Genomic DNA, 24,994 nt, shown 5'->3' with positions numbered 1-24,994 from the left:
ATCCCCTGCCAGAAGCCCCCCATGTGGCTGTTGTGGACCATGGTCCAAGAATCCCAATTTCCCTCGCGTGAACCATCCCCTAAGCCAGAGTTGACTTCCAAGGTGCTGCCTTCCCTCCTTGGATGGTTCCCTTTATTGGGAGAGTGGAAGAGAAATCCCCCTGTGCCCCCAACTCTTTGGCTCCCTTGCCCACCTGCTCCGAGTCTCTTGGCATCGTTTCCAGGGACTTTTTCATTCCTCCCAGCATGAAAGAGGAAAAAGGGATAAGAATCTGTGGGCTTCATTATTTCTGTAAGCCCCTCAGTCACGTCTTTGATAGCTGCTCCTGGGAAACAACCAACCACCTTAGTTTGATTGTCCGTCTTAGAAACGGCTGTTTCAGTTCCCCTAAACAATGAATCAACACAAGACTTTCTTTCTTTCTTAAGGAAGAGGAAGGAAGGATTCCAGGGTTTTCTTACATCTGAAGTTTATTCTTTTATAGCAAAGCGAAGGGAAGGGAAGTGAGTGGGAGGAAGAATAATGTAGATGAAGCTGCTGTGGGTTCAAAGCCAGGAGTGTTGAGGGATCTAGAGTGACAGGTCCACCTAGCATCCATGGGGACAGTCTAGATCAGTGGTTCTCAACCTTCCTAATGCCGCGACCCTTTAATACAGTTCCTCATGTTGTGGTGACCCCCAACCAGGGGTGGGCTCTAATTTTCTTTACTACCGGTTCTGTGGGCGTGGCTTATTTTGTGGGTGTGGCTTGGAGGTCATGTGACCGGGTGGCCATGGCTATATGTATCGGGACTACTCAGAGGGCTGAAAAAAGTCATTTCTGACAGGTCCTCGCACTTTTGACTGGTCCTCACACTTATGACCATCCTCACATTTATGCCTGCGCAGCATTCTTAACAACCATGTCACTCATTTCACAACTGCTTCTCTTCAACATGGTATAAGATAGGGCAAAAAACGTAAAATGTGAGGACAGTCGTAAATTCGAGGACTGGTCAAAAGTGCGAGGACCAGTCAAAAATAACTTTTTCAGCCCTCTGAGTAGTCCATATGCATAAAAGGATACAGCAATAGAGAGGGATGAAGGAAGGGAAGGGAAATTAGAGTAGGAGTGAGGGTAAGAGAGGGAGGAAGAGAGGAGGAGAAGGAGAAAGGAAGAGGAAGTAGGGAGGAGAAGAAGAAGGGGAGGAAGAGAAAGTAAGAAGAAAAGAAAAGAGAGAGGTGGTAGGTTTGAGGAGAAAGATTGCTGTACAATAAAAAAGATGAAAGGGAAGAAAGCCAACCCCAAACAAATATTAAGATATTAAGATAAAGAATGAATTGTTAAACTTTAAAGAATAAAAGAGAACAAATAGGAATAAATAGCAATAATTAGAAACACACATACAAACATACAACGTATTTTCTTTGAACAGAGTATTTGGCCAGTTCACAAATTTAAACAGTTGTAGGAGGTTAGCATCCACCCCTTTCCTAGAAGAATGAAATATTTTGGGAAATATTAAAAAGGCAGAATATTATATTTCCCTGGATGAGAAATGGAGAAGCATATTTTACAGACAAAGCAAATCCCACCTTCCTGCCCCCCACCCTTTGTTAATGGGCCAGAGGCAGAAAGTCAATCCTTTGTCAAAGGACATTTGCAACACAATAGCAACAGAAACTAACACAATGGGCCCCATCAAGCCATGTGATCCTGTCCACCATTAAACCATCTTTCCAAGCAGTCTCCATGTTTCCAGTGTCTTTTTCCCCACTTGGAGCAGAACCCAGAAGGATATTTCTTCCAACACAGTATTTAGTCATTTCAATTAAATTTACAATTTCTATATTTCCTTTTTACCATATTTATTCCTCATCTATTTTTAAAAAAACCAATATTACCCTTCATCCTCATCTCTAATCTTAATCAAATTCAATTTTTCCCTTCTATTCTATATTATACCCCTTCCCATTGTCATCTATTTTTATATCCATCCTCACATTGGTTAATTATGTAATATCACAGTTGTTTAATACAAATTCAACATTTTAATATAAATCAATTAGTTATATAGCTACCTTTTTTGTATATTAATCAATATGAACATGAATATTCCAATTATTTCCATGCAATCCAATTTCTTACAAATCAATTAATTATATTTACCAATAATAATAAACCAAATAATTTCCCCCATATATTCCTCCAAACCACAACTTAACCATTTCTGCTTTCAACACAATATACAATTAATAGTATCTCAATTATTACAATTCCCTAGTTAAATAGAGCTTTTTTTCTTCTGTGTTTTAAAATCTTGAACCTCCTCTTGCCCTAAATTTCCCATTGTTTGCAGTTTGCACCTACCTTTTTTGGTGATGAAAAAGAAATCTCTCTGCCTCATTTTGTCACGTTGCAGCCAAGACCCTGCTTACTTTCAATTTCCCTTTCTCAGCATAGCTAGGGGGGAAAAAATCTGCTCCAGGAATTTACCTCTTTGCAGCTAGCTAGCAACAGAGCCCTCCGCAAAACAGCTGAGAGTAGGGCGGCTCTTTGAAGCCCTGTGGCAAGAATTTAAAGTTTTTTTCCCCTCTAGCCATTAGCTGGGACTCCGGAGGCAGCAATAGATTGGGAGTGAGCGGGGTAAACGAACAGCGACCGGGCGATCCAGCAAAGGGTGAGTGTGAGTGAAGGCGTGGGGGGGGGGCGAGAGAGGGATTTGCCGACCCCTGGGAAATGGCCGTTAGACCCCCAAAGGGGTCGCGACCCCCAGGTTGAGAACCGCTGGTCTAGATGGTCTCCACCCCTCCCTCAGAAGAAAGAGAGGCCCTGAAAGGAAGCTGGTGTGTATATATGTGTCTCAGCAGGAGAAGGTCCAGGCTGCCCTTCTCCTCCTCCCCCCAAACTGCCACCTTCAGCCTCCATTTCTCACAGGTTGCAAAGAGGACAAAGAGTCATCAGCTGTTAAATAAAAAATATGCTTTTGCATCGGAGAGCAGGATTAATTCATGAGTGCTGTAGAAAAAGAGATGGGGAAGAAAATCAGAATATAAAGAGACACTTTTACCGTAAATAATAAACTCTTCTTCCCTTTCATCCCCCACCCCCAAGGCAGACCCACACTGCAGGGGGGTGGTTGACAGGCAGGGACACATAGAGAGAGAATCCGCCCATTTCAGGGAGGAAAAAGCTGGGATGCTTCATATGAAGAGAGAAGAAGGGGCTACGATGGGGGTGGCAGCAAAGGGGGGAGCCTGGGCTCACTTGGCCAGAAATTGTGGGAATTCTCACAAGGAGAAGGGGGGTCAGGAAGAAGAGCCTGTCCAGGTTCCAACTAATGAACCCAAATGAGTCTGTATGGGGTGCCAAGAAGGATCCTCTCGGACTGGAGGGTGGGGTGCAGTTCAGGGCGAAGTTTTGGAGGGAGCTCATTAAGTTGATAGGTTCATCTCAAGGACTCAGCTCCACCTCCCACCCGAGGACGAACGGAGGTATAGAATGAGCGAACGCAATGATAGAACAATACCTGAGATGCTATGTTAATTATCAGCAATTTAGCTGGGCAGATCTCCTGCCATTTGCTGAAGTGGCCTACAATACCACAGTGCATAGTAGGGGTGAAATGCAAAATTTGTTACTACCGGTTCTGTGGGCGTGGCTTGGGGGGGGTAATGTGACTGGGTGGGCGTGGCCAACTTTTTTTTTTTACTTTTAAAAGCATTTTTTTGGCGGAAGAGGTTGTAGAAAAAATGCTTTGAAAAGTAAAAAAAAAAGCCTCTGATGATCATGTGGCTCAGCTGGGCATGGTGGGGGAGGGGGGCGCGGGGCTTTTTGCTACCAGTTCTCCGAACCACCCGCTCCCATCGCTACCGGATCGGGCTATCCAGTCCGAACTGGGAGCATTTCACCCCTGGTGTTACCCCTTTTGAAACAGCCACAGGGTGGAATTTGTCCCCATTCCTGAATACCCTCAGGAACCCCCCTCCACAGTGAGCCTAACAGAATGGGTGGGTTGCTTACAAAATGCGTGGGGGATTGTAAACATGGGGTGCTCCCTCCCCAAGGGAGGAATGGGAAGGAATGGCCCCCTCCTTCCTTTCCCTTTTACAATTTCCCAAAAGGTGGAAAAATTCTGGGCAAGATTTTAGCGTTTCTGTGTACTTTTGTTTTTGATTGCAATACTTTTTCAGATCTCTGTAAGGAAACGTTGCTCAAAATCCAAAAAAACTGCTCTTATCCACAACAAGGAGATTTTGTTCAGGCAAGTTTTTTTTTTTTTTTTTTTAAAAAGGAACAATTAAGGAATTTTAAAAGCCACATATAATTTGTAGGAGGGGTTGAGATGAGGGGGAAGAGGAGAATCTCACCTGCAGGAGGTTGGATGGGAATTGCTGGAAGGAGAAAAAGACCCAATCAGGACCCTTCATGGGCTGGAGGACTCAGGGGGACCCCTCCCCATTGATAGCCCATCATAGGTTGTGTAATCTTCACTTATAGCCCCTCCAAGAACAGAAGTTCCCATAAATATTCCCCAAGGGGCCCCTCTTGGCCACCTGCTAAGCTTGAGGAGAGGCCTCCCCTAGAGGGTCCCCTCCCCACCACCTCTCCTCCAGCCCCCCAGACTCACCTTTCTTGCTCTTCAGGTAGGAGAAGAGCCCCACAGCCAGGAAGGCCACTCCTATCACGGCCCCCATCATCCCCGTCCAGAGTTTGCTCCTGGCAGAGCTGGAGGAACGGGGCTCTGGGGAAGGAGAAGGAGCCTCACCTGAGCAGGAGGATCAGGCCCACCTTTCCCCATTCTGTTTCCCCCAGAGGGAGGGTTTCTCTCCCTTCTCAGGGCAGGATGGGGTCCCCAGACCAGGAGGGGAGGGGCTTACCCCACTGGACGGTGATGGGGGCCTCCAGGCTGGCATGCCCCACCTTGCAAGTGTAGACGTCCCCCCATTGGGGCTGGGTCTCCAGCATCACCTGGAGCTGGTAGGTCCAGTCTCCGTTCTGGAGCTCCTCCCCAAAGGCCACGCCCTCCTCCTCCGGCCGCCCGTTCTTCAGCCACTGGACCTCGATCTCCACAGGGTAAAAGCCCGTCGCGGTGCAGAGGAGGATGGTGTTGGGGGAAGAGGGGTCCATCTTGGTGGGGGAGATGGAGACGGAGGGCTTGGCTGGAGGGAAGGAGGAGAAAGAGGTACATGAGAGACACAACAGGAAAGAAAAGACGCAGAAGACGGGAAGGACAGATGCAGCAGGAGTCAGCCCCTCCCCCCACAGCCTCAAGGACCCTCGAGGGGGCAGCCTCAGCATCTCCTGGGTCCCCAGAGGTGGAGATGAAACCTTATAACATCAGCAGACGGAGGAGACCTCCAGCTCTGGTGACACGATGGCCTCACCCAGCGGCTTCATGCGGAGGTCATAGAGGAGAGGAGAGAGGACGGAGCCAAATGCCTCTGGGCAGCCCTGAAGGTGATCAAGCAAGCTAGCCAAAGAAAGAAAGAAAGAGAAAGAGAGAGAAAAGAGGAGAGGAGAGGAGAGGAGAGGAGAGGAGAGGAGAGGAGAGGAGAGGAGAGGAGAGGACAGAAGAGAAGAGAAGAGAAGAGAAGAGAAGAGAAGAGAAGAGAAGAGAAGAGAAGAGAAGAGAAGAGAAGATCTTTGTCCCAATTTTCTTTGGTGTTTCAATCACTTTTCAAAAAGTTTTATTTGGAGAGAGAAAATTTCTCCTTCCACTTTTCCTTTTCTCCCTTTAGGATCCACAAGATACAGAAATAAACAAAAAAAATCAGCAGAAGATTTCAGAGGGAAAAGTGCAAAATGTGATGTGGCTGCAAAACTCCCCAATTTTAGGCAGCCTCAACAGAAAGAGGCATTTTGAAGGAAAGGGCAAAGGAGCTCAATGGGGGGGGGCAGCCCTTTGCTCCCCATAACTGCCAGAATCCCCTGAAGGAAAAGTTTCTCCCCCATTGAAGATGAGAGACCCTGAATCCCCCCTTCAGAGCAGGAAGGGCAGAAGAGGTTTTGGGGGATCTCATGATCTCTCTCGAGGATCCTTCCTGGGGGGGTGGTTTGGGGGGATTCAAAGGGAGACCCACCCAGCCGGCCTCCTTCCCAGCCGCAGGAACCGGCCATTCCTGGGGAAGGAGGTGGGGAGGGGTCCCTCTGACTCCCAGAGGGAAGCTTCTGCCCTGGATGAGGGGGGCAGGGAGTGGGGAAGGGATCCAGAGGGGATCTTGGATCTGGATCTCCTCCTTCAGCAAATGCTCCAACTGGCACAACTCTTGGATGGATTAATGGGGGGGGGGTTAGTCTGGATGAGCCCCCCAAGAGAGTTGACAATAGATCCATTCCAGCCCAGAGTCCTTTGCTAACCATTTTTTTTTCTCTTGAGGGATTTTCTTATTAACAGTAAATTCTATAATGCTTAAGAAGAACCCATTTTTAAATGGTTCTTTGTAATTCCAACCTGGGATCTGGTCAGATTTCCATGCAGACAAATAGCAACATTTCAGGTGTGAGTTGTTTTTATTTTCCAGGAAAATCCCATTTGCCTCTTGGGACATTAAAGGCCTTTGTGGAAGTGCTAAAAGAAGGCAGAGGCTTTACAAACTGAAAATGGCCTTTTTAAAAAAAAAAAACAGGAAATGCAAATGCAAACAGCAGGAGGACAAAGCACATTTTATCTGCCCCACATCATGTCATTCAAGATTTATTTTTGATATCAAGCTTGATGCCTAATATAATAAAATAGGAGACAGATATAAATCAGAGTTTCTTGTAAAAATCAAATCCAGAAAGCACCCACAGGCAGACTGATTCAGCTGGATTCATTAAGTTCTTTATATACATATATATAATTCTGGGGAGAGTTGAGGGAAGGTTGAGAGCCTCTCTTGGTGTCCAGAGAAAAGCTTTGGCCTCTCGGGGGAAGGAGACGCCCGTATCTCTCCGGAGAGAAAAGTCGGCTCAGAAGTCAAAGAAAAAGGAAGAGAAAATTCCCCCAAGGAGACTCAAGAAACATCCTGTGATTTCAGGTCTCCTCAACTGGAGCCGCACCAACACTTTGCTCTAAATACACGTAATTTAATAAATATTCCTCTTCTTTTAATAAAGAACAGGAACCCCTGGAGAATTATTGGCCTCTTGTCTGAAGTATTTTCATGGAAGTAAAAATAATACTTTTGATGAAGAAGAAATTATATGAATCACAATGAAGTTCAGGATCACCATTTTGGATTTATAATAAAAATGAATTCTATTTATGTGGATGAAGCTTTTGAGCAGCTGAAGGTTTTTCACAAACTATCCAGAGATTTTGGTCCTGTCCCTGAACCAGGTAGGGAGGAAGGAAGGAGGGAAGGGAGGAAAAGAGGAGGGGAGGATGGGCTTTGGAGTCTTTGGGCAGCTGATGAAGCTCCTTTCCCTGAAGGGAAAATCCCCCCAGAGACCCCCAAAAGGAGGGAGGAGGGAGGGAGGCCCTGAGAGGCCCACAAAAGAGACACACTCACAACACCAACACAATTGGCACTTGAGGCACTTTCGGAGGTTATCAAAAATCGCTAGATAAATTAATCAAAGTGGTGAAATCTCTATGTTAAATATTATTGGAATGAGAATTATTTCAAGTACTGTGCCAGATGACAAGAATGTTGTGCTCTTTGTAGGGGAAAATAAACTTTAAATATTGTCCAGAAACAATGTAGCTGGATATTATTATCTCCAAGAAAATATCCTCTTTGGTAGTAAAAACATTTCCAAATGCATCTTATGTGGCAGGTAAAATCCTCCCATGTTTGCAAGGAAGAATTTAGGAGTGAAAATGAGTTTTGCCTCCAGACTGAATCTGTGGAGAGCAAAATCTCTGCAGGTTCCCAGAAAATATTCAATTATTTACCAAAGGAGCAAATGCTCCAAGAGGCTTTTCTCTCTTAGGATCTGGAGGTTTTCCTCTTATGGAAGAAAGATCTCATTGGATTCTATGGTGAGACGTTAATTTTGGAGAATCTCTGGGCTCCCAATGGGAACATTAAACTTAACCAGTTCTTAAGTGATGATGCTTTGAAGACTTCTCTGATTCTAATAATGTACAATAATTTCCCTGGAAAGGCCAAATGGCAACAAGGGCAGCTAAAATCCTTGATTGGCCTCTGAAACCCCATCAGTCAATAAAAAAAATATAGAAGATTTTTATGAGACAAAGAAATAAAAGGAGAAAAAGAAATGTAGGCAACGTTGAAGGAATCTGGAAGAGAGAATGAAAGAATCTGAGGCTTCAGGGCTGAATGGAGGCCCAATTTCTTTCTTATGACCCCAAATTCAGTTTTAAGCTTTGTGGGTGTTTTTGGATTCTCTCTCCCCCAAATCAGGAGCCTCCCCAGGAAGGAAGAACGGAAGAGAACAGGGTTCCTGTTATTGGGGTTTTTACATCTCGGTTTAAGCATTGAATCATGATTACAAATTCTAAGCTGCTTCCGTTACTCATTTCTTTCTTTATTGGATTGAAAAGCTGCTGGACTGGAAATGACTCTGAATGAAGAAAGACGAAAGAAAAACAGGAGATCCATAGAAAGGGGTCGACAGGTGAAAAAGTGTCCACTAATTCTTTTTTTTTATTTTGGGTAAAATGAAACCCACATTTTTTATCCCAAAGTGCCAAAAACAGCATTTCTGGAGCAGAGAAAGGGAGGGAGGGGCTTCTGGGTGGGAAGAGGGAGGGAGACGGGAGGTTCCTGAATAGGATAGAAATGAATCAGGGATAGAGAGAAATATATATGTAGATACAGGGAGTCCGCGACTTAGGACCACAATTGGGCCCAAGATTTCTGTTGCTAAGTGAGGCGTTTGTTTAATGAATTTTGCCCCATGTTACGACCTTTCTTGCCACAGTCATTAAGTGAATCACTGCAGTTGTTAAATGAGTAACAGGGTTGTTAAGTGAATCCAGCTTCCCCACGGACTTTGCTTATGGGAAGATCGCAAAAGGGGATCACGTGACCCTGGGATGCTGTGACCGTCACAAGTACGAGTCCGTTGCCAAGCATCTGGATTCTGATCATGTGACCCTGGGGAGGCTGCAACGGTCATAAGTGTGAAAAAGGGTTATAAGTCATTTTTTTTCACTGCTGTTGTAACTTTCAACGGTCACTAAACGAACCGTTGTTAAGTGGAGGACTGCCTGCATTGAGCAGGAGAGAGAGAGACCTGGCTGGATTCCCCTCCCCCACCCCAAAAGAAACATATGTGGATGGATTTTCTTGTGGGGGGGAAATGGATTGAAGGGATCCCAGATTCCAGGCAGGAGGAGAGTTTGGACCCTGGGAAGAAGATTTTGTGAATCTGAGAGTGCAGAATAAATAAATAAATGAGGAGCAAAACCTCCGTCCGGGAGGATCCCAAGGAATGAAAGGAAATGAAGGGCGGGTCCTGGCCTCCCCCTCCCACGGAAGAGCCCCCCTCCCTCCCTCCCCCCCACTCACCTCTCCGGCCAATGAGGCGCTCCTCCCTCTTGGGCGCCTGGTAGTTGTACACCCCGTAGTTGTGCCGGCAGAAGTAATCCACATGGGCCATCCCATGCTGCAGGTACTGCTCATCCCTGTTCCACTTGTCCACATCGGGCTGCATGAACGGAGAGACGGCCACGTACTTCCCGAGGTCGCTGTCGAAGTAGTCGATCTCCTGCAGGTCGTAGATCTGCCTGTACAGGAACCTCACCCGCTGCGTCCCGTTGAGGAAGCGGCAGTCGCCCTTCGCCTGGTACAGGAAATGGGCTGCGAGGGGGAGGAAGGCCGTCAGGAGGGACTCCAGGGCCCATCCTTCCCAGCCGCTGGGAGAGGAGGGGAGGATCTACGCGGGAAGGGGGAGTTGCTGGAGTCCTTCCGAGAGAGACAGACTGGCGGAAGACGCCCCCTGGAGGAGGGAACAGGAACTCTGTCAGTCCCAGAGAGGAAGGGAGGCTTCCTGGGGGGTCTGGAGGGGGGAGGGGAGGAAAGAGGGGGAGGGGTGGGAAAAGGCAGGCAGAAGCTCAACCGGTCCAGCGATCCCATTCAGTCTCTGCAGGGAAGGTTGGATCTCAAGGGGCAGGAAGGATGGGGGGGGGTGGAGGGAAAGTAACGTCCATCCCCCCCACTCTCTCTTCCTTTGGGAGGGGATCTGGGGAGGGGCCACAATGAGGACATCTAGACCGACTCTCCTGGGGTCTCCCAGCCCTTCAACCCACACCTTCCCTCCGTCTCTCCCCCCCTTTTCTTCTTCCCCCGAATCTTCAGCCCAGCTCCCTCCCTTTGGGGAACTCCTGATTCCTCTCCCCCTCCCCAAAAAGAGCCTCTCAAAGGGAGGGTCTCCCGCCCCCTTCACAAAAGACCCCCAACATCCTTCTCCCTCACTTCCCCCTCCCCTCCAGGGGGATTATGGGGCTGGGGGTTTCTTGGTCTCCTCCCCAAATTCAGGGTCTCCCCATGAAGGGCCTGAAGCCCCCCTCTTGCCTCCCCTTCAGAGCCTCAAATCTGAGATTCAGGAGAAAAACGGAAGTTTCTGAAGAAGCCCAAAGACTTTTGCTCAAATGCCTCTTTTTCCCTCTTTCACTTTTCCTCCCCTTCCTGTTTCCATGCAGCCCCCTCCCACCCAGACCCTGGGGGAGGGGCGAGAGAGGCTGCGACCCCCACCTGGCTACCTGGGGGAAGGGTTAGGATTAGGGTCCCTCTCCGTCCTCCTGGGGGGGGGAAGGGGGAGGAGACCACGCAGAGATCGAGGCTGCTGGAGGCTCTGGGGACCCATCGGCTTCCTTCCCCCTTCCCAGCCCCCTCCTCCCCCGCCCAGCCCCCTCCTTACCGGGGGTCTCCTTCCCCCCTTCGCTCCCGGGGATCCGGGCCAGCGCCCCCAGCAGCAGCATCAGGGGGAGCCCAGCCAAAGCCATGGAGGCTCCCCACAAGCGCCCCAAAGGGGGGAGAAAGACGCTCCCAGCCCCAGAGGAGGAATCGGAGGGTCTGGAGGGGGGGAGGAGTTTTCCTGGGACTTCGGAAGAGGGAGGGTCCAGGAAGAGCAGGAGAACCAATGGGAATCCTCCCTTCTGCAGCGTCATCGGTCTCCGGGCAGAGCCTCCCTTGACTTCGCCCGATGCAGGAGAGAGTTCGGCGCAGAGAGAGAAGCCCAAGTCTTCAATTCAGGCCCCTTTTCACTCCTCTCTAATATTCTGTGCTTTAAGTTCTGTTTTCAAGCCAATTGCAGCAAGAAATGAAAAGGGATCCTGAAAGATGGAGAAAAGATTCCTACTTGGGATAATCAGTTGCAGTTTCCTGTCCTGCCCCAAAACCTCCCCAGAGCCCCCCTAAGACCGCCTCAAAGGGAGGGTCTCCCGCCCCCTTCACTAAAGGGAGAGTTTCGGGGAGTTAATTTCCGAGGAGCAACTCAGACCCTCAAATACCCTCCTCTCAAAGGCCCCCCTCCCCCCGCCCTCCAGGTCCTGCTTGAGGAATTGGGGATTATGGGGTGGGGGAGGGGTTTCTTGGTCTTCTCCCCAAATTCTCTCCCGAAGAAGCTCCACTCTTGCTTGACCTTCAAAGCCTGAAATTTGACATTCAGAAGAAAAAGTGAAACTTCTTTTTCTTATACTTTTGGTGGCATTTGTGGATTCAGGTCTGAAAGCGCCTCAGTTTCCCTCTTTCGCTTTCCCTCCCCTTCCTCTTTTAACGGAAGAAACTTTGGGGGCTCCAAATTGATTCAGGCTTTGAAATTCTGCCTCTCTTGCCCCTGACCCCTTTCCCAAAATCTCCCCTGGGGGTCTCAGTCCTGCCTTTCCTCTCTCCAACCCCCCAGCATCCGTGGTTCCCTCCTAGCCCCCTCCTTACTGGGCGTCTCCTTCCCCCCTTCGCTTCCAGGGATCTCCGACAGCGCTGCCCCCATCAACAGCTGGAGGAGCCCAGCAGAGCCCATGGATGCGGCCCACAATGCCCCCCTCCCAAGAATGGGGAGACCTAGAGGTTTCCAGCCCCAGAAGCAGAGTTGGTGGGTCTGGACTGGGTGGCAGGTAAAAGAATTTGGGGGAGGGGACTTCCGTTGGCACCGCCGGCGTCGTGGATGGTCTTTTCAGACTGCCAGCCCTGCGATTCCGTTGGAGCCGTTCTGACAGCGCTAATTTCTCCTTCGGGAGAAGAAGGAGAGGAGAGCCGGTGGTCGAGGGTAGAGCTCCCCGGGAGCCCCTAGAGCAATTCCAGGGGCTTGGAGGGTGAGAGCTCCCCGTTCAGCCCACTGAAGCTCCGGATCCGTGGCGACTCCGTTTTAAATGGAGCTAGACGCCGGCGACCAAATCTGCTGTCAACAAAGAGACTAATTGATTCCAAAAGCAGGCAGAACGGAAGCAGGTGAACAAGCCTTTGCAAGTATGTTGCTTAACTCCTGGGATACATTGTTTCCACTTGATTTTGCTGAGCGGAAGGAGGAAATGGCGTTTTTATTATGGCTGGAGTGAAAGTGAAAGTTAAGTGCTTGTTAAGAGATTGGTGCTTAGAGACTAGACTTAAGCTGCTGGGATTTGAGAGCTGGGTGTAGAAAAGGCTATCTTGCTTGATAAACTACAAATAAATTTGAGAAAGTTGCTTAAGAGATGTTTTGGCTCTGAAAAGAAAAATTTTCTTAAAATAATATGGCTTCCCAGCAAGGAGTTTCTGAAAGTGGTGGAGGCTCTCTAATGGCGTCAGAAATGACACAGAGAACTGACTCACAGAGCCAAGAGGATTTTTTCAGAGACCTTACAGAATTTATAAAGGAAGCCATGAATAACCAAATGGCAATTATTAATAACTTTACAGTAATCATGGAACGAAAATTTATAGAGCTGGTGGAGGATATAAAAGCAAATGAGGATGTTTTTGAAGGAAAGCATGATGACAATGAAGGAGACATTTTGATTAAAACAGAGAAGCTGGATTTGGCTGATTTTCAAGAATCTTCAAACTTTCTTCCTGCCCTTTTGGAATTAACTGACAGAACTTTTCAAAAATATAATTTGGAGCAGATAGAAGAAGAAACTGATCAGCCCTACGAGGTTTCGGAAGATTTGGCAGAGGCCTTCACACAATTAGAAATGCAACAACTGGACTTTTTTTTGCAAACTCATCGAGCTAACTCTTCGTTCTATGAACTGACTGATTATATAAGCAAGAAGAGTCGATATGGGGGCTCCAAATCAGAGGAAATGATTTCAAGAAAGGGGCAAGTTTTAAAGATACATCAACCTCCAGTTGAAAATCAAAACCTCCTTAAAATAAAAGTAAGAGGGAGGAAGAAAGATTGGAAAAAATATAGAAAGAAAGGAAGAAGGGAAGATTAATTTTCTTTGGTCTAATAATTGATATTTTAATGACTAATTACAATGATTAAGTAAATGAATTAAGAATTCAATTAATGATTAATTAAGGTTTAAGAAAAAATATTCAAATTTTGAGAATAAAAGTAGGAGGGAGAGTAAAATGATTAAGAAAATGAACTAAGAATATCTTACAGATGTATTACAAGAATTCTAGGCTCTGAATGATCTATTAGTGTTTCTTAATGTTTTTAAAACTCTTAGGCCTAAAGGATTATATGTTATTTTGAGTTTAAAGGGAGGTTGATGAATAATTTGTAGAAAGGGAGTTAAGGGGTCTAGGGAGTTATAGTCTTGCATTAACTTAGCATATTTTAGTGTATGCTTGATAAAACTTATACCCTGTTTTTCTTCTGGGAAGTCTGGGGAGGCGGGTGGGAAGGGAGGGGTGGAAGGTTGGGTTTATAAATGTTTAAATATACAAGTGAAAATGTTATTTGTTTGACTATAAAAAATAATAAAAACTTTTTTTCAAAAAAAAAATTGGGGGGAGAAGGTTCGTTCTCTCAACTTGTGGGTCGCTTTCCGAAGGTTTCCTTCCCAGGCTGGGTCCCATCATCTTCAGCGGAGTGGAGGGGAAAGGGTTAAAAAGGAGCTTCCTTCTCTCAGAGTCAGCCTGGAGAGTAGCCAGAAGCAGCAGAACCAATCAGAATTCCCCATTATGCAGTGTCATCGGTCTCCGGGCAGGGTCTCTCTTGCTTTCACCGACTGGAGGAGACAGTTTGAAGCAGAGACAGAAGCGGAGAACCCAGAATCACAGAGTTGGGAGGGGCCTCGGAGGTCTTCTAGTCCAACCCCCTGCTCGGGCAGGAGGCCCTAGGCCAATCCCACCAAATGGGCAAGAACACAGAGTTGTAGTTGATTGGTTGGAGAGTGTGGGCTCGTGTATGAGGTGATCTGCGCTGTGATTGAGTGCTGGGTGAGAAGGGGGAGTTTCCCTTTTTCCCGCCTTTTTCTTCCATGTGCTCAGAATGCTGTTTAAAACAGCATTTAAAACAGATTTAAAATTTAAATTTTTTTTTAAATGTTTAATTGGTTTGTGTTTTTTTAAATTTTAGGCCAAATTTATATAGATTTTAATTGTTTTTAATATTTGTATTTCATGTTTTTAATTCTGGCTGTACACCACCCTGAGTCCTCAGGGAGAAGGGCGGTATATAAATTGAAAAATAAAATAAAAATAAAAATAAATTTACCTCACAATCTCCCGGCATTCCCGACTATCTTGTCTGCTGTGAATGTAGATGTGAAATACATTTATTTACATAAAACTACAAGTTTGTGTCCGTGTCTCCCACTTCCTTTGGACAGCTGCTGCCTGATTCCTCCGCATTAAACCTCTTTAGTTGCACCTTCCAATTTTGGGTTTCATCCCATGAAGTTTTGGTGATTGCAACAATGTCACACCTGCCTTTGGGCTCCACCTTCACCCCGTTTATTCCTCGTACTTTGAGCATCCGTGCAGAGGCATCCGAGTCCCTCTTTGACTGACCCCATATTTGCTTTCTACATCTCCTGCTCTGTCTCCGAGTTTCCCTTCTTTCTTTCCATTCGGTTGATTCCCCTGAGATTTGAGCTTGGAATTTGCTTCTAAATCTTCGTCTCCCTCTCACTTCGGTCTCACTTTCAAGCCCTTCGGATGAGGAGAGCCGGTTGGTGTCCAAAGCCGACCTTCTGGGCTCTTGTGAGGGGCAGCTCATCCCCTGCCAGAAGCCCCCCATGTGGGTGTTGTGGACCATGGTCCAAGAATCCCAATTTCCCTCGAGAGAACCATCCCCTAAGCCAGGCTTGACTTCCAAGGTGCTGCCTTCCCTCCTTGGATGGTTCCCTTTATTGGGAGAGTGGAAGAGAAATCCCCCTGTGCCCCCAACTCTTTGGCTCCCTTGCCCACCTGCTCCAAGTCCTTTGACATCGTTTCCAGGGACTTTTTCATTCCTCCCAGCATGAAAGAGGAAAAAGGGATAAGAATCTGTGGGCTTCATTATTTCTGTAAGCCCCTCAGTCACGTCTTTGATAGCTGCTCCTGGGAAACAACCAACCACCTTAGTTTGATTGTCCATCTTAGAAACGGCTGTTTCAGTTCCCATAAACAATGAATCAACACAAGACTTTCTTTTTTTCATAAGGAAGAGGAAGGAAGGATTCCAGGGTTTTCTTACATCTGAAGTTTATTCTTTTATAGCAAAGCGAAGGGAAGGGAAGTGAATGGGAGGAAGACTAATGTAGATGAAGCTGCTGTGGGTTCAAAGCTAGGAGAGTTGAGGGATCTAGAGTGACAGGTCCACCTAGCATCCGTGGGGACAGTCTAGATGGTCTCCACCCCTCCCTCAGAAGAAAGAGAGGCCCTGAAAGGAAGCTGGGGTGTATATATGTGTCTCAGCAGGAAAAGGTCCAGGCTGCCATTCTCCTCCTCCCCCCAAACTGCCACCTTCAGCCTCCATTTCTCACAGGTTGCAAACAGGACAAAGAGTCATCAGTTGTTAAAGAAAAAATATGCTTTTGCATCAGAGAGCAGGATTAATTCATGAGTGCTGTAGAAAAAGAGATGGGGAAGAAAATCAGAATATAAAGAGACACTTTTACTGTAAATAATAAATTCTTCTTCCCTTTCATCCCCCACCCACAAGGCAGACCCACACTGCAGGGGGTCTTCTGTCCCCAACCCCACGCACACCTACCAACAGACGTTCAGGAGTTAAAGACCAAACCAGCCGGCAAAATCCTTTTCCTTATGATAACGGAACTTGGCAACAACCTAGTGGCTGCCTGCCAAGAGTTTATTATTTACAAAGAGGAGAGATAACTTCTCCCCAATTCTGATACATCAAAGGAAAGCAGCTCAATAATTACGGAACTAATCAAGTCCAGAGATACTCCAGCAAAGTCTTAAAGCTAGCAATGCAGAATGGCGTGGAAGCTTTCAGCTTTGTTCGTCACAAGGTTTGACTGGGCCCTATCTCTTGCCCTTCGGCAGACACCGAAGGCATTGCCAGAGAAGAGGGTCCTGGAGAGGGAGGCCTTGCCAACTCCTCCCCTTCACTCTCGGAGTCCTCTCCTGACGATGACACAGGCTCCGGTAACGGAGCCACAACAGGGGGGTGGTTGATAGGCAGGGACACATAGAGAGAGAATCCGCCATTTCAGGGAGGAAAAGGCTGGGATGCTTCATATGAAGAAAGAAGACGGGGCTACGATGGGGGTGGCAGCAAAGGGGGGAGCCTGGGCTCACTTGGCCAGAAATCGGACCGGAGGGTGGGGTGCAGTTCAGGGTGAAGTTTTGGAGGGAGTTCATTAAGTTGATAGGGTCATCTCAAGGACTTAGCTCCCCCTTTCATCCAAGTACGAACGGAGGTAGAGAACGAGCGAACGCAATGACAGAACAATACCTGAGATGCTATGTTCATTATCAGCAGTTTAGCTGGGCAGATCTCCTGCCATTTGCTGAAGTGACCTACAATACCGCAGTGCATAGTAGGGGTGAAATGCAAAATTTGTTACTACCGGTTCTGTGGGCGTGGCTTGGGGGGGTAATGTGACTGGGTGGGCGTGGCCAACTTTTTTTTTTTACTTTTAAAAGCATTTTTTTGGCGGAAGAGGTTGTAGAAAAAATGCTTTGAAAAGTAAAAAAAAAAAGCCTCTGATGATCATGTGGCTCAGCTGGGCATGGTGGGGGAGGGGGGCGCAGGGCTTTTTGCTACCAGTTCTCCGAACCACCTGCTCCCATTGCTACCGGATTGGGCTATCCAGTCCGAACTGGGTGCATTTCACCCGTGGTGTCACCCCTTTTGAAACAGCCACAGAGTGGAATTTGTCCCCGTGCCTGAATACCCTCAGGAACCCCCCTGCACAGTGAGCCTAACAGAATGGGTGGGTTGCTTACAAAATGCGTGGGGGAATGTAAACATGGGGTGCTCCCTCCCCTAGAGAGGAATGGGAAGGAGTGGCCCCCTCTTTCCCTTCCCTTCCCTTCCCTTCCCTTCCCTTTTACAATTTCCCAAAACGTGGAAAAATTCTGAGCAAGATTTTAGCATTTCTGTGTGCTTTTGTTTTTGATTGAAATACTTTTTCAGACCTCTGTAAAGAAATGTTGCCCAAAATCCAAAAAACTGCTCAATCCACAACAAGGAGATATTGTTCAGGCAAGTTTTTTTTTTTTTTTAAAGGAACAATTAAGGAATTTTAAAAGCCACCTATAACTCTTAGGAGAGGTTGAGATGAGGGGGAAGAGGAGAAACTCACCTGCAGGAGGTTGGATGGGAATTGCTGGAAGGAGAAAAAGACCCAATCAGAAACCTTCATGGGCTGGAGGACTCAGTGGGACCCCCTCCCCATTGATAGCCCATAATAGGTTGTGTGATCTTCACTTATAGCCCCTCAAACAAGAGAAGTTCCCATAAATATTCCTCAAGGGGCCCCTCTTGGCCACCTGCTAAGCTTGAGGAGAGGCCTCCCCTAGAGGGTCCCCTCCCCACAACCTCTCCTCCAGCCCCCCAGACTCACCTTTCTTGCTCTTCAGGTAGGAGAAGAGCCCCACAGCCAGGAAGGCCACTCCTATCACGGCCCCCATGATCCCCGTCCAGAGTTTGCTCCTGGCAGAGCTGGAGGAACGGGGCTCTGGGGAAGGAGAAGGAGCCTCACCTGAGCAGGAGGATCAGGCCCACCTTCCCCCAGGAGGCTCCATTATGGTTCCCCCCACAAGGAGGGTCTCTCCCCCTTCTCAGGGCAGGGTGGGGTCCCCAGAGCAGGAGTGGAGGGAGGGGAGGGAGGAGCTTACCCCACTGGACGGTGATGGGGGCCTCCAGGCTGGCATGCCCCACCTTGCAAGTATAGACGTCCCCCCATTGGGGCTGGGTCTCCAGCATCACCTGGAGCTGGTAGGTCCAGTCTCCGTTCTGGAGCTCCTCCCCAAAGGCCACGCCCTCCTCCTCCGGCTGCCCATTCTTCAGCCACTGGACCTCGATCTCCACGGGGTAAAAGCCGGTCGCGGTGCAGAGGAGGATGGTGTTGGGGGAAGAGGGCTCCATCTTGGTGGGGGAGATGGAGACGGTGGGCTTGGCTGGAGGGAAGGAGGGGAAGGAGCCACATGAGAGATACAACAGGGAAGAAACGACGCAGAAGACGGGAAGGACAGACGCAGCACGAGTCGGATGATTCTTGGGATCTCGTTGAAAATGAAACCAGAGTTTTAATTAGGTCTAATACCACAACATTTGTTTGTTTGTTTAGTAAACTTAGTTATTTATTAAATTCATTTGCCAAAGTGGCCACAACTAACCCAAAGTCTTACAGACACTCTCCTAGCCGTGACTGCCACCTGCTCTCCGGGAGTCCAGGAGAATCTCCAGAATTGCCAACTGGGTCTCTGCGACAATGCAGCTCCACCCAGAAGGAAGTTGGTTAAAGTCCCCCATCTTGGGGCTCCCAACACCCAAAGCCCTTTGGCCTTTCCAGGGTTCAGCCGAAGCCCCTAACCCCCATTTCAGCCCCTCCCCCCACAGCCTCCAGGACCCTCGAGGGGGCAGCCTCAGCATCTCCTGGGTCCCCAGAGGTGGAGGTGAAACCTTATAACATCAGCAGACGGAGGAGACCTCCAGCCCTGGTGACGGATGGCCTCATGCGGAGGTCATAGAGGAGAGGACGGAGCCAAATGCCTCTGGGCAGTCCTGAAGGTGATCAACCAAGCTTGACAAGAGAAAGAAAGAAAGAGAAAGAAAGAAAAAGAAAGAAAGAGAGAGAAAAGCGGAGAGGAGAGGAGAGGAGAGGAGAGGAGAGGAGAGGAGAGAAGAGAAGAGAAGAGAAGAGAAGAGAAGAGAAGAGAAGAGAAGAGAAGAGAAGAGAAGAGAAGAGAAGAGATCTTTGTCCCAATTTTCTTCGGTGTTTCAATCACTTTTCAAAAAGTTTTATTTGGAGAGAGAAAATTTCTCCTTCCACTTTCCCTTTTCTCCCTTTAGGATCCACAAGATGCAGAAATAAACAAAAAAATCAGCAGAAGATTTCAGGGGGGAAAGTGCAAAATGTGATGTGGCTGCAAAACCCCCCAATTTTAGGCAGCCTCAACAGAAAGAGGCATTTTGAAGGAAAGGGCAAAGGAGGCCAATGGGGGGGGGCAGCCCTTTGCTCCCCATAACTGCCAGAATCCCCTGAAGGAAAAGTTTCTCCCCCATTGAAGATGACAGACCCTGAATCCCCCTTCAGAGCAGGGAGGGCAGAAGAGTTCTGGGGGATCTCATGATCTCTCTCGAGGATCCTTCCTGGGGGGGCTTTGGGGGGATTCAGAGGGAGACCCACCCCAGACCAGGCTCTGCCTGCACCCAGCCGGCCTCCTTCCCAGCCGCAGGAACCGGCCATTCCTGGGGAAGGAGGTGGGGAGGGGTCCCTCTGACTCCCAGAGGGAAGCTTCTGCCCTGGATGAGGGGGGCAGGGAGTGGGGAAGGGATCCAGAGGGGATCTTGGATCTTGATCTCCTCCTTCAGCAAATGCTCCAACTGGCACAACTCTTGGATGGATTAATGGGGGGGGTTAGTCTGGATGAGCCCCCCAAGAGAGTTGACAATAGATCCATTCCAGCCCAGAGTCCTTTGCTAACCCTTTTTTTTTCTGTTGAGGGATTTTCTTATTAACAGTAAATTCTATAATGCTTAAGAAGAACCCATTTTTAAATGTTTATTTGTAATTCCAATCTGGGATCTGGTCAGGTTTCCACGTAGACAAATAGCAGCATTTCAGGTGTGAGTTGTTTTCTTTTTTCAGGAAAATCCCATTTGCCTCTTGGGACATTAAAGGCCTTTGTGGAATTGCTAAAAGAAGGCAGAGGCTTTACAAACTGAGAATGGCCTTTTTTTTTTCAACAGGAGATGCAAATTTTGGATGAGAAAAAGACTTTTAGCAAGAAAATGGAAGGCTCAGATTTTAAAGCTGCAATTTGGTATTTTTCCATGTTTATTTTTATAGCCCATCCCAAACCTCCTTATTTACCAGACTGCAGTGTGAAGATTTTGGGGTTCCAAGTTGGCCAGATGGGAGTTGCTGGAGATTTTAATTGGATATTTTTTTTTCTTTTTAAATACCTACCAAGAGACACAACTTTCTCCCTCGGCCCTTCCAGGAACTCAATTTAATAGACAAATAGAGACCTCTTGATTTAAAACAGCAGGAGGACAAAGCACATTTTAGCTGCCCCACATCATGTCATTCAAGATTTCTTTTTGATATCAAGCTCGATGCCTAATGTAGTAAAATAGGAGACAGATATAAATCAGAGTTTCTTGTAAAAACCAAATCCAGAAAGCACCCACAGGCAGACTGATTCAGCTGGATTCATTAACTTCTTTATATACATATATATAATTCTGGGGAGAGTTGAGGGAAGGTTGAGAGCCTCTCTTGGTGGCCGGAGAAAAGCTTTGGTCTCTCGGGGGAAGGAGACGCCCGGATCTCTCCGGAGAGAAAAGTCAGCTCAGAAGTCAAAGAAAAAGGAAGAGAAAATTCCCCCCAAAGAGACTCAAGAAACATCCGGTGATTTCATCCTGTGTCTCCTAAACTGGATCCGGACCAACAATTGTCATTAAATACACGGAATATAATAAATATTCCTGTTCTGTTAATAAAGATCAGGAACCCCTGGAGAATTATTGGCCTCTTGTCTGAAGTATTTTCATGGAAGTAAAAATAATACTTTTGATGAAGAAGAAATTATATGAATCACAATGAAATTCAGAATCACTATTTTGGATTTATAATAAAAATGCATTCGATTTATGTGGATGAAGCTTGTGAGGAGCTAAAGCAACAAACCATCCAGAGATTTTGGTCCTGTCCCTGAACCAGGTAGGGAGGAAGGAGGGGAGGGAGGAAAAGAAGAGGGGAGGATGGGCTTTGGAGTCTTTGGGCAGCTGATGAGGCTCCTTTCCCTGAAGGGAAAATCCCCCCAGAGACCCCCAAAAGGAGGGAGGAGGGAGGGAGGCCCTGAGAGGCCCACAAAAGAGACACACTCACAACACCAACACAATTGGCACTTGGGGCACTTTCGGAGGTTATGAAAAATCACTAGATAAATGAATAAAAGTGGTGAAATCTCTATGTTAAATATTATTGGAATGAGAATTATTTCAAATATTATACCAGATGTTAATAATGTTGTGCTGTTTGTAGGGGAAAAGTGAACTTTAAATATTGTCCAGAAACAAATTAAATAGCTGAATATTATTATCTCCATGAAAATATCCTAGTAAAAACATTGCCAAATGCATCTTATGTGGCAGCTGAAAATCCTCCCAGGTTGGCAGGGAAGAATTTAGGAGTGAAAATGAGTTTTGCCTCCAGACTGAATATGAGGAGAATAAAATCTGTGTTGGTTCCCAGAAAATATTCAATAATTTCCAGAAGGAGCAAATGATCCAAGAGGCTTTTCTCTCTTAGAATCTGGAGGTTTTCCTCTTATGGAAGAAGGATCTTATTGGATTCTATGGTGAGACATTATTTTTGGAGAATCTCTGGAGTTAAACTTAATCAGTTCTTAAGTAATGATGCTCTCTGATTCTAACAAATAAATATAATTTCCCTGGAAAGGCTGAATGGCAACAAGGGCAGCTAAAATCCTTGATTTGCGCAATGCTTTTGGCCTCTGAAACCCCATCAGTTGATAAAAGAAATATAGAAGATTTTAATTAGACAAAGAAATAAAAGGAGAAAAAGAAATGTAGGCAACATTGAAGGAATCTGGAAGAGAGAATGAAAGAATCTGAGGCTTCAGGGCTGAATGGAGGCCCAATTTCTTTCTTATGACCCCAAATTCAGTTTTAAGGTTTGTGGGTGTTTTGCCTGCATTGAGCAGGAGAGAGAGAGAGAGAGACCTGGCTGGGTTCCCCCCCCCCCCAAAAAAAAACATATCTGGGTGGATTTTCTGGGGGGGAAATGGATCAAAGGAGGAGAGATTTTGTGAATCTGAGAGTGCAGAATAAATAAATAAATAAATAAATGAGGAGCAAAATCTCCATCCGGGAGGATCCCAAGGAATGAAAGGAAAGGAAAGGAAAGGGGGGTCCTGGCCTCCCCCTCCCAGGGAAGAGCCCCCCCTCCCTCCCTCCCCCCCACACTCACCTCTCCGGCCAATCATTCGCTCCTCCCTCTTGGCCGCCTCGTAGCTGCACACCTTGTAGGCTTGTCGGCAGAAATAATCCACAGCCGCCTTCTTGTCCTGCAGGTAGAACTTGTTTCTGTTCCAGGCGTCCGCATCCACCTTCCCAAACTCCGTGAGGGCCACGAACTTCCCGAGGTCGCTGTCGAAGGGCACGAACTCCTGCCGGTCGTAGATGTATCTTTGCAGGTATCTCACCCGCTGCGTCCCGTTGAGGAAGCGGCACTCGTTCTTTCCCTGGACAAGGAAATGGGCTGCGCGGGGGAGGAAGAGGGGAGGGAAGGCCGTCAGGAGGGACTCCAGGGCCCATCGTTCCCAGCCGCTAGCAGAGGAGGGGGGGATCTATGCGGGAGGGGGGAGTTGCGGGAGTCCTTCCGAGGGAGACTGGCGGAAGACGCCCCCTGGAGGAGGGAACGGGAACTCTCAGTCCCAGAGAGGAAGGGAGGCTTCCTGGGGGGTCTGGAGGGGGGAGGGGAGGAAAGAGGGGGAGGGGTGGGAAAAGGCAGGCAGAAGCTCAACCGGTCCAGCGATCCCATTCAGTCTCTGCAGGGAAGGTTGGATCTCAAGGGGCAGGAAGGATGGGGGGGAAGGGCTGGAGGGAAAGTAGCTTCCATCCCCCCCATTCTCTCTTCCTTTGGGAGGGGATCTGGGGAGGGGCCACAATGAGGACATCTAGACCGACTCTCCTGGGGTCTCCCAGCCCTTCAGTCCTCATCTTCCCTCCATCTCTCCCCCCTTTTCTTCTTCCCCCCAATCTTCAGCCCAGCTCCCTCCCTTTGGGGGATTATCTCAGATCACCCCTGTTTCCTCTCCCCCTCCCCAAAAAGACCCCCAAGAGCCTCTCAAAGGGAGGGTCTCCTGCCCCGTTCACAAAAGAGCCCCAACATCCTCCTCCCTCCCTTCCCCCTCCCCTCCAGGGGGATTATGGGGCTGGGGGTGTTCTTGGTCTCCTTCCCCAATTCAGAGGCTCCCCATGAAGGGCCATAAACCCCCCTCTTGCCTGACCTTCACAGCCTCAAATCTGAGATTCAGAAGAAAAAGTGAAGTTTCTGAAGAAGGAAAAAGACTTTTGCTCAAATGCCTTTTTTCCCTTCTGGGGATTCAGGGCTGAAAATGCCTCAGTTTCCCTCTTTCGCTTTTCCTCCCCTTCCTCTTTCCCTGCAGCCCCCTCCCACCCAGGCACAGGAGAGGCCGCGACCCCCACCTGGGCTACATGGGGGAAGGGTTAGGATTAGGGTCCCTCTCCGTCCTCCTGGGGGGGGGCTGTGGGGAGGAAGGGGGAGGAGACCACGCAGAGATCGAGGCTGCTGGAGGCTCTGGGGACCCATCGGCTTCCTTCCCCCTTCCCAGCCCCTCCTCCCCCGCCCAGCCCCTCCTTACCGGGGGTCTCCTCCCCCCCTTCGCTCCCGGGGATCCGGGCCAGCGCCCCCAGCAGCAGCATCAGGGGGAGCCCAGCCAAAGCCATGGAGGCTCCCCACAAGCGCCCCAAAGGGGGGAGAAAGACGCTCCCAGCCCCAGAGGAGGAATCGGAGGGTCTGCAGGGGGGGAGGAGTTTTCCCCGGACTTCGGAAGAGGGAGAGTCCAGAAAGAGCAGGAGGACCAATGGGAATCCTCCCTTCTGCAGCGTCATCGGTCTCCGGGCAGAGCCTCCCTTGACTTCGCCCGATGCAGGAGAGAGTTCGGCGCAGAGAAGAAATTCAGGCCTATTTACTCCTGAAAATAATATTCTGTGCTTTAAGTTCTGTTTTCAAGCCAATTGCAGCAAGAAATGAAAAGGGATCCTGAAAGATGGAGAAAAGATTCCTAGTTGGGATAATCAGTTGCAGTTTCCTGTCCTGTCCCAAAACCTCCCCAGAGCCCCCCTAAGACCCCCTCAAAGGGAGGGTCTCCCGCCCCCTTCACTAAAGGGAGAGTTTGGGGGAGTTAATTTCCGAGGAGCAACTCAGACCCCCAAATACCCTCCTCTCAAAGGCCCCCCCTCCCCCCGCCCTCCAGGTCCTGATTGAGGAATCGGGGATTATGGGGTGGGGGGTTCTTGGTCTTCTCCCAAAATTGCCCCCCGAAGAAGCTCCACTCTTGCTTGACCTTCAAAGCCTTTGAGATTCAGAAGAAAAAGTGAAAATTCTTTTTCTTATACTTTTGGTGGCATTTGTGGATTCAGGTCCGAAAGTGCCTCAGTTTCCCTCTTTCGCTTTCCCTCCCCTTCCTCTTTTAGCGGAAGAAACTTTGGGGGCTCCAAATTGATTCAGGCTTGGAAACTCCCCCTCTCTTGCCCTCGACCCCTTTCCCAAAGTCTCCCCTGGGGGTCTCAGTCCCCCCTTTCCTCTCTCCACCTCCCCCCACAGCATCCGTGGGTCCCTCCCAGCCCCCTCCTTACCAGGCGTCTCCTTCCCCCCTTCTCTTCCAGGGATCCCCGACAGAGCCGCCCCCATCAACAGCTGGAGGAGCCCAGCAGAGCCCATGGATGCTGCCCCACAATGACCCCCCCCAAGAATGGGGAGACCTAGACGTTTCCAGCCCCAGAAACGGAA

General features: G+C 48.4%; 2 protein-coding genes across 2 annotated transcripts; both read right to left on the bottom strand.

Annotated features, from left to right (window-relative positions):
- Positions 1–452: 452 nt before the first annotated feature.
- On the bottom strand, positions 453–10,970 carry LOC148116208 (H-2 class II histocompatibility antigen, E-S beta chain-like). Its single transcript, XM_087885018.1, has 6 exons — positions 10,795–10,970; positions 9,444–9,734; positions 4,860–5,141; positions 4,610–4,723; positions 4,350–4,373; positions 453–2,997 (listed from the first exon to the last, which is right to left on the bottom strand). The coding sequence occupies exons 1-6, from the start codon at positions 10,877–10,879 to the stop codon at positions 2,984–2,986; spliced, it is 810 nt and encodes a 269-aa protein (XP_087741144.1). The 5' UTR covers positions 10,880–10,970; the 3' UTR covers positions 453–2,983.
- Positions 10,971–15,477: 4,507 nt separating this feature from the next.
- LOC148116207 (H-2 class II histocompatibility antigen, E-S beta chain-like) lies at positions 15,478–24,009 on the bottom strand. Its single transcript, XM_087885015.1, has 6 exons — positions 23,844–24,009; positions 22,427–22,717; positions 18,102–18,383; positions 17,828–17,941; positions 17,567–17,590; positions 15,478–15,858 (listed from the first exon to the last, which is right to left on the bottom strand). Exons 1-6 carry the CDS (start codon positions 23,926–23,928, stop codon positions 15,845–15,847), a joined length of 810 nt encoding a protein of 269 aa, XP_087741141.1. The 5' UTR covers positions 23,929–24,009; the 3' UTR covers positions 15,478–15,844.
- Between the last annotated feature and the right edge of the window lie 985 nt (positions 24,010–24,994).

The sequence above is a fragment of the Pantherophis guttatus genome, chromosome 2 (assembly GCF_059756535.1).
Source record: "Pantherophis guttatus breed Tessera chromosome 2, ASM5975653v1, whole genome shotgun sequence".
In the NCBI taxonomy this organism is placed as follows: Eukaryota; Metazoa; Chordata; class Lepidosauria; order Squamata; family Colubridae; genus Pantherophis; species Pantherophis guttatus.
The sequence above is the reverse complement of the archived record's forward strand: the minus strand, read 5'-3'. Positions and strand labels throughout refer to the sequence as shown.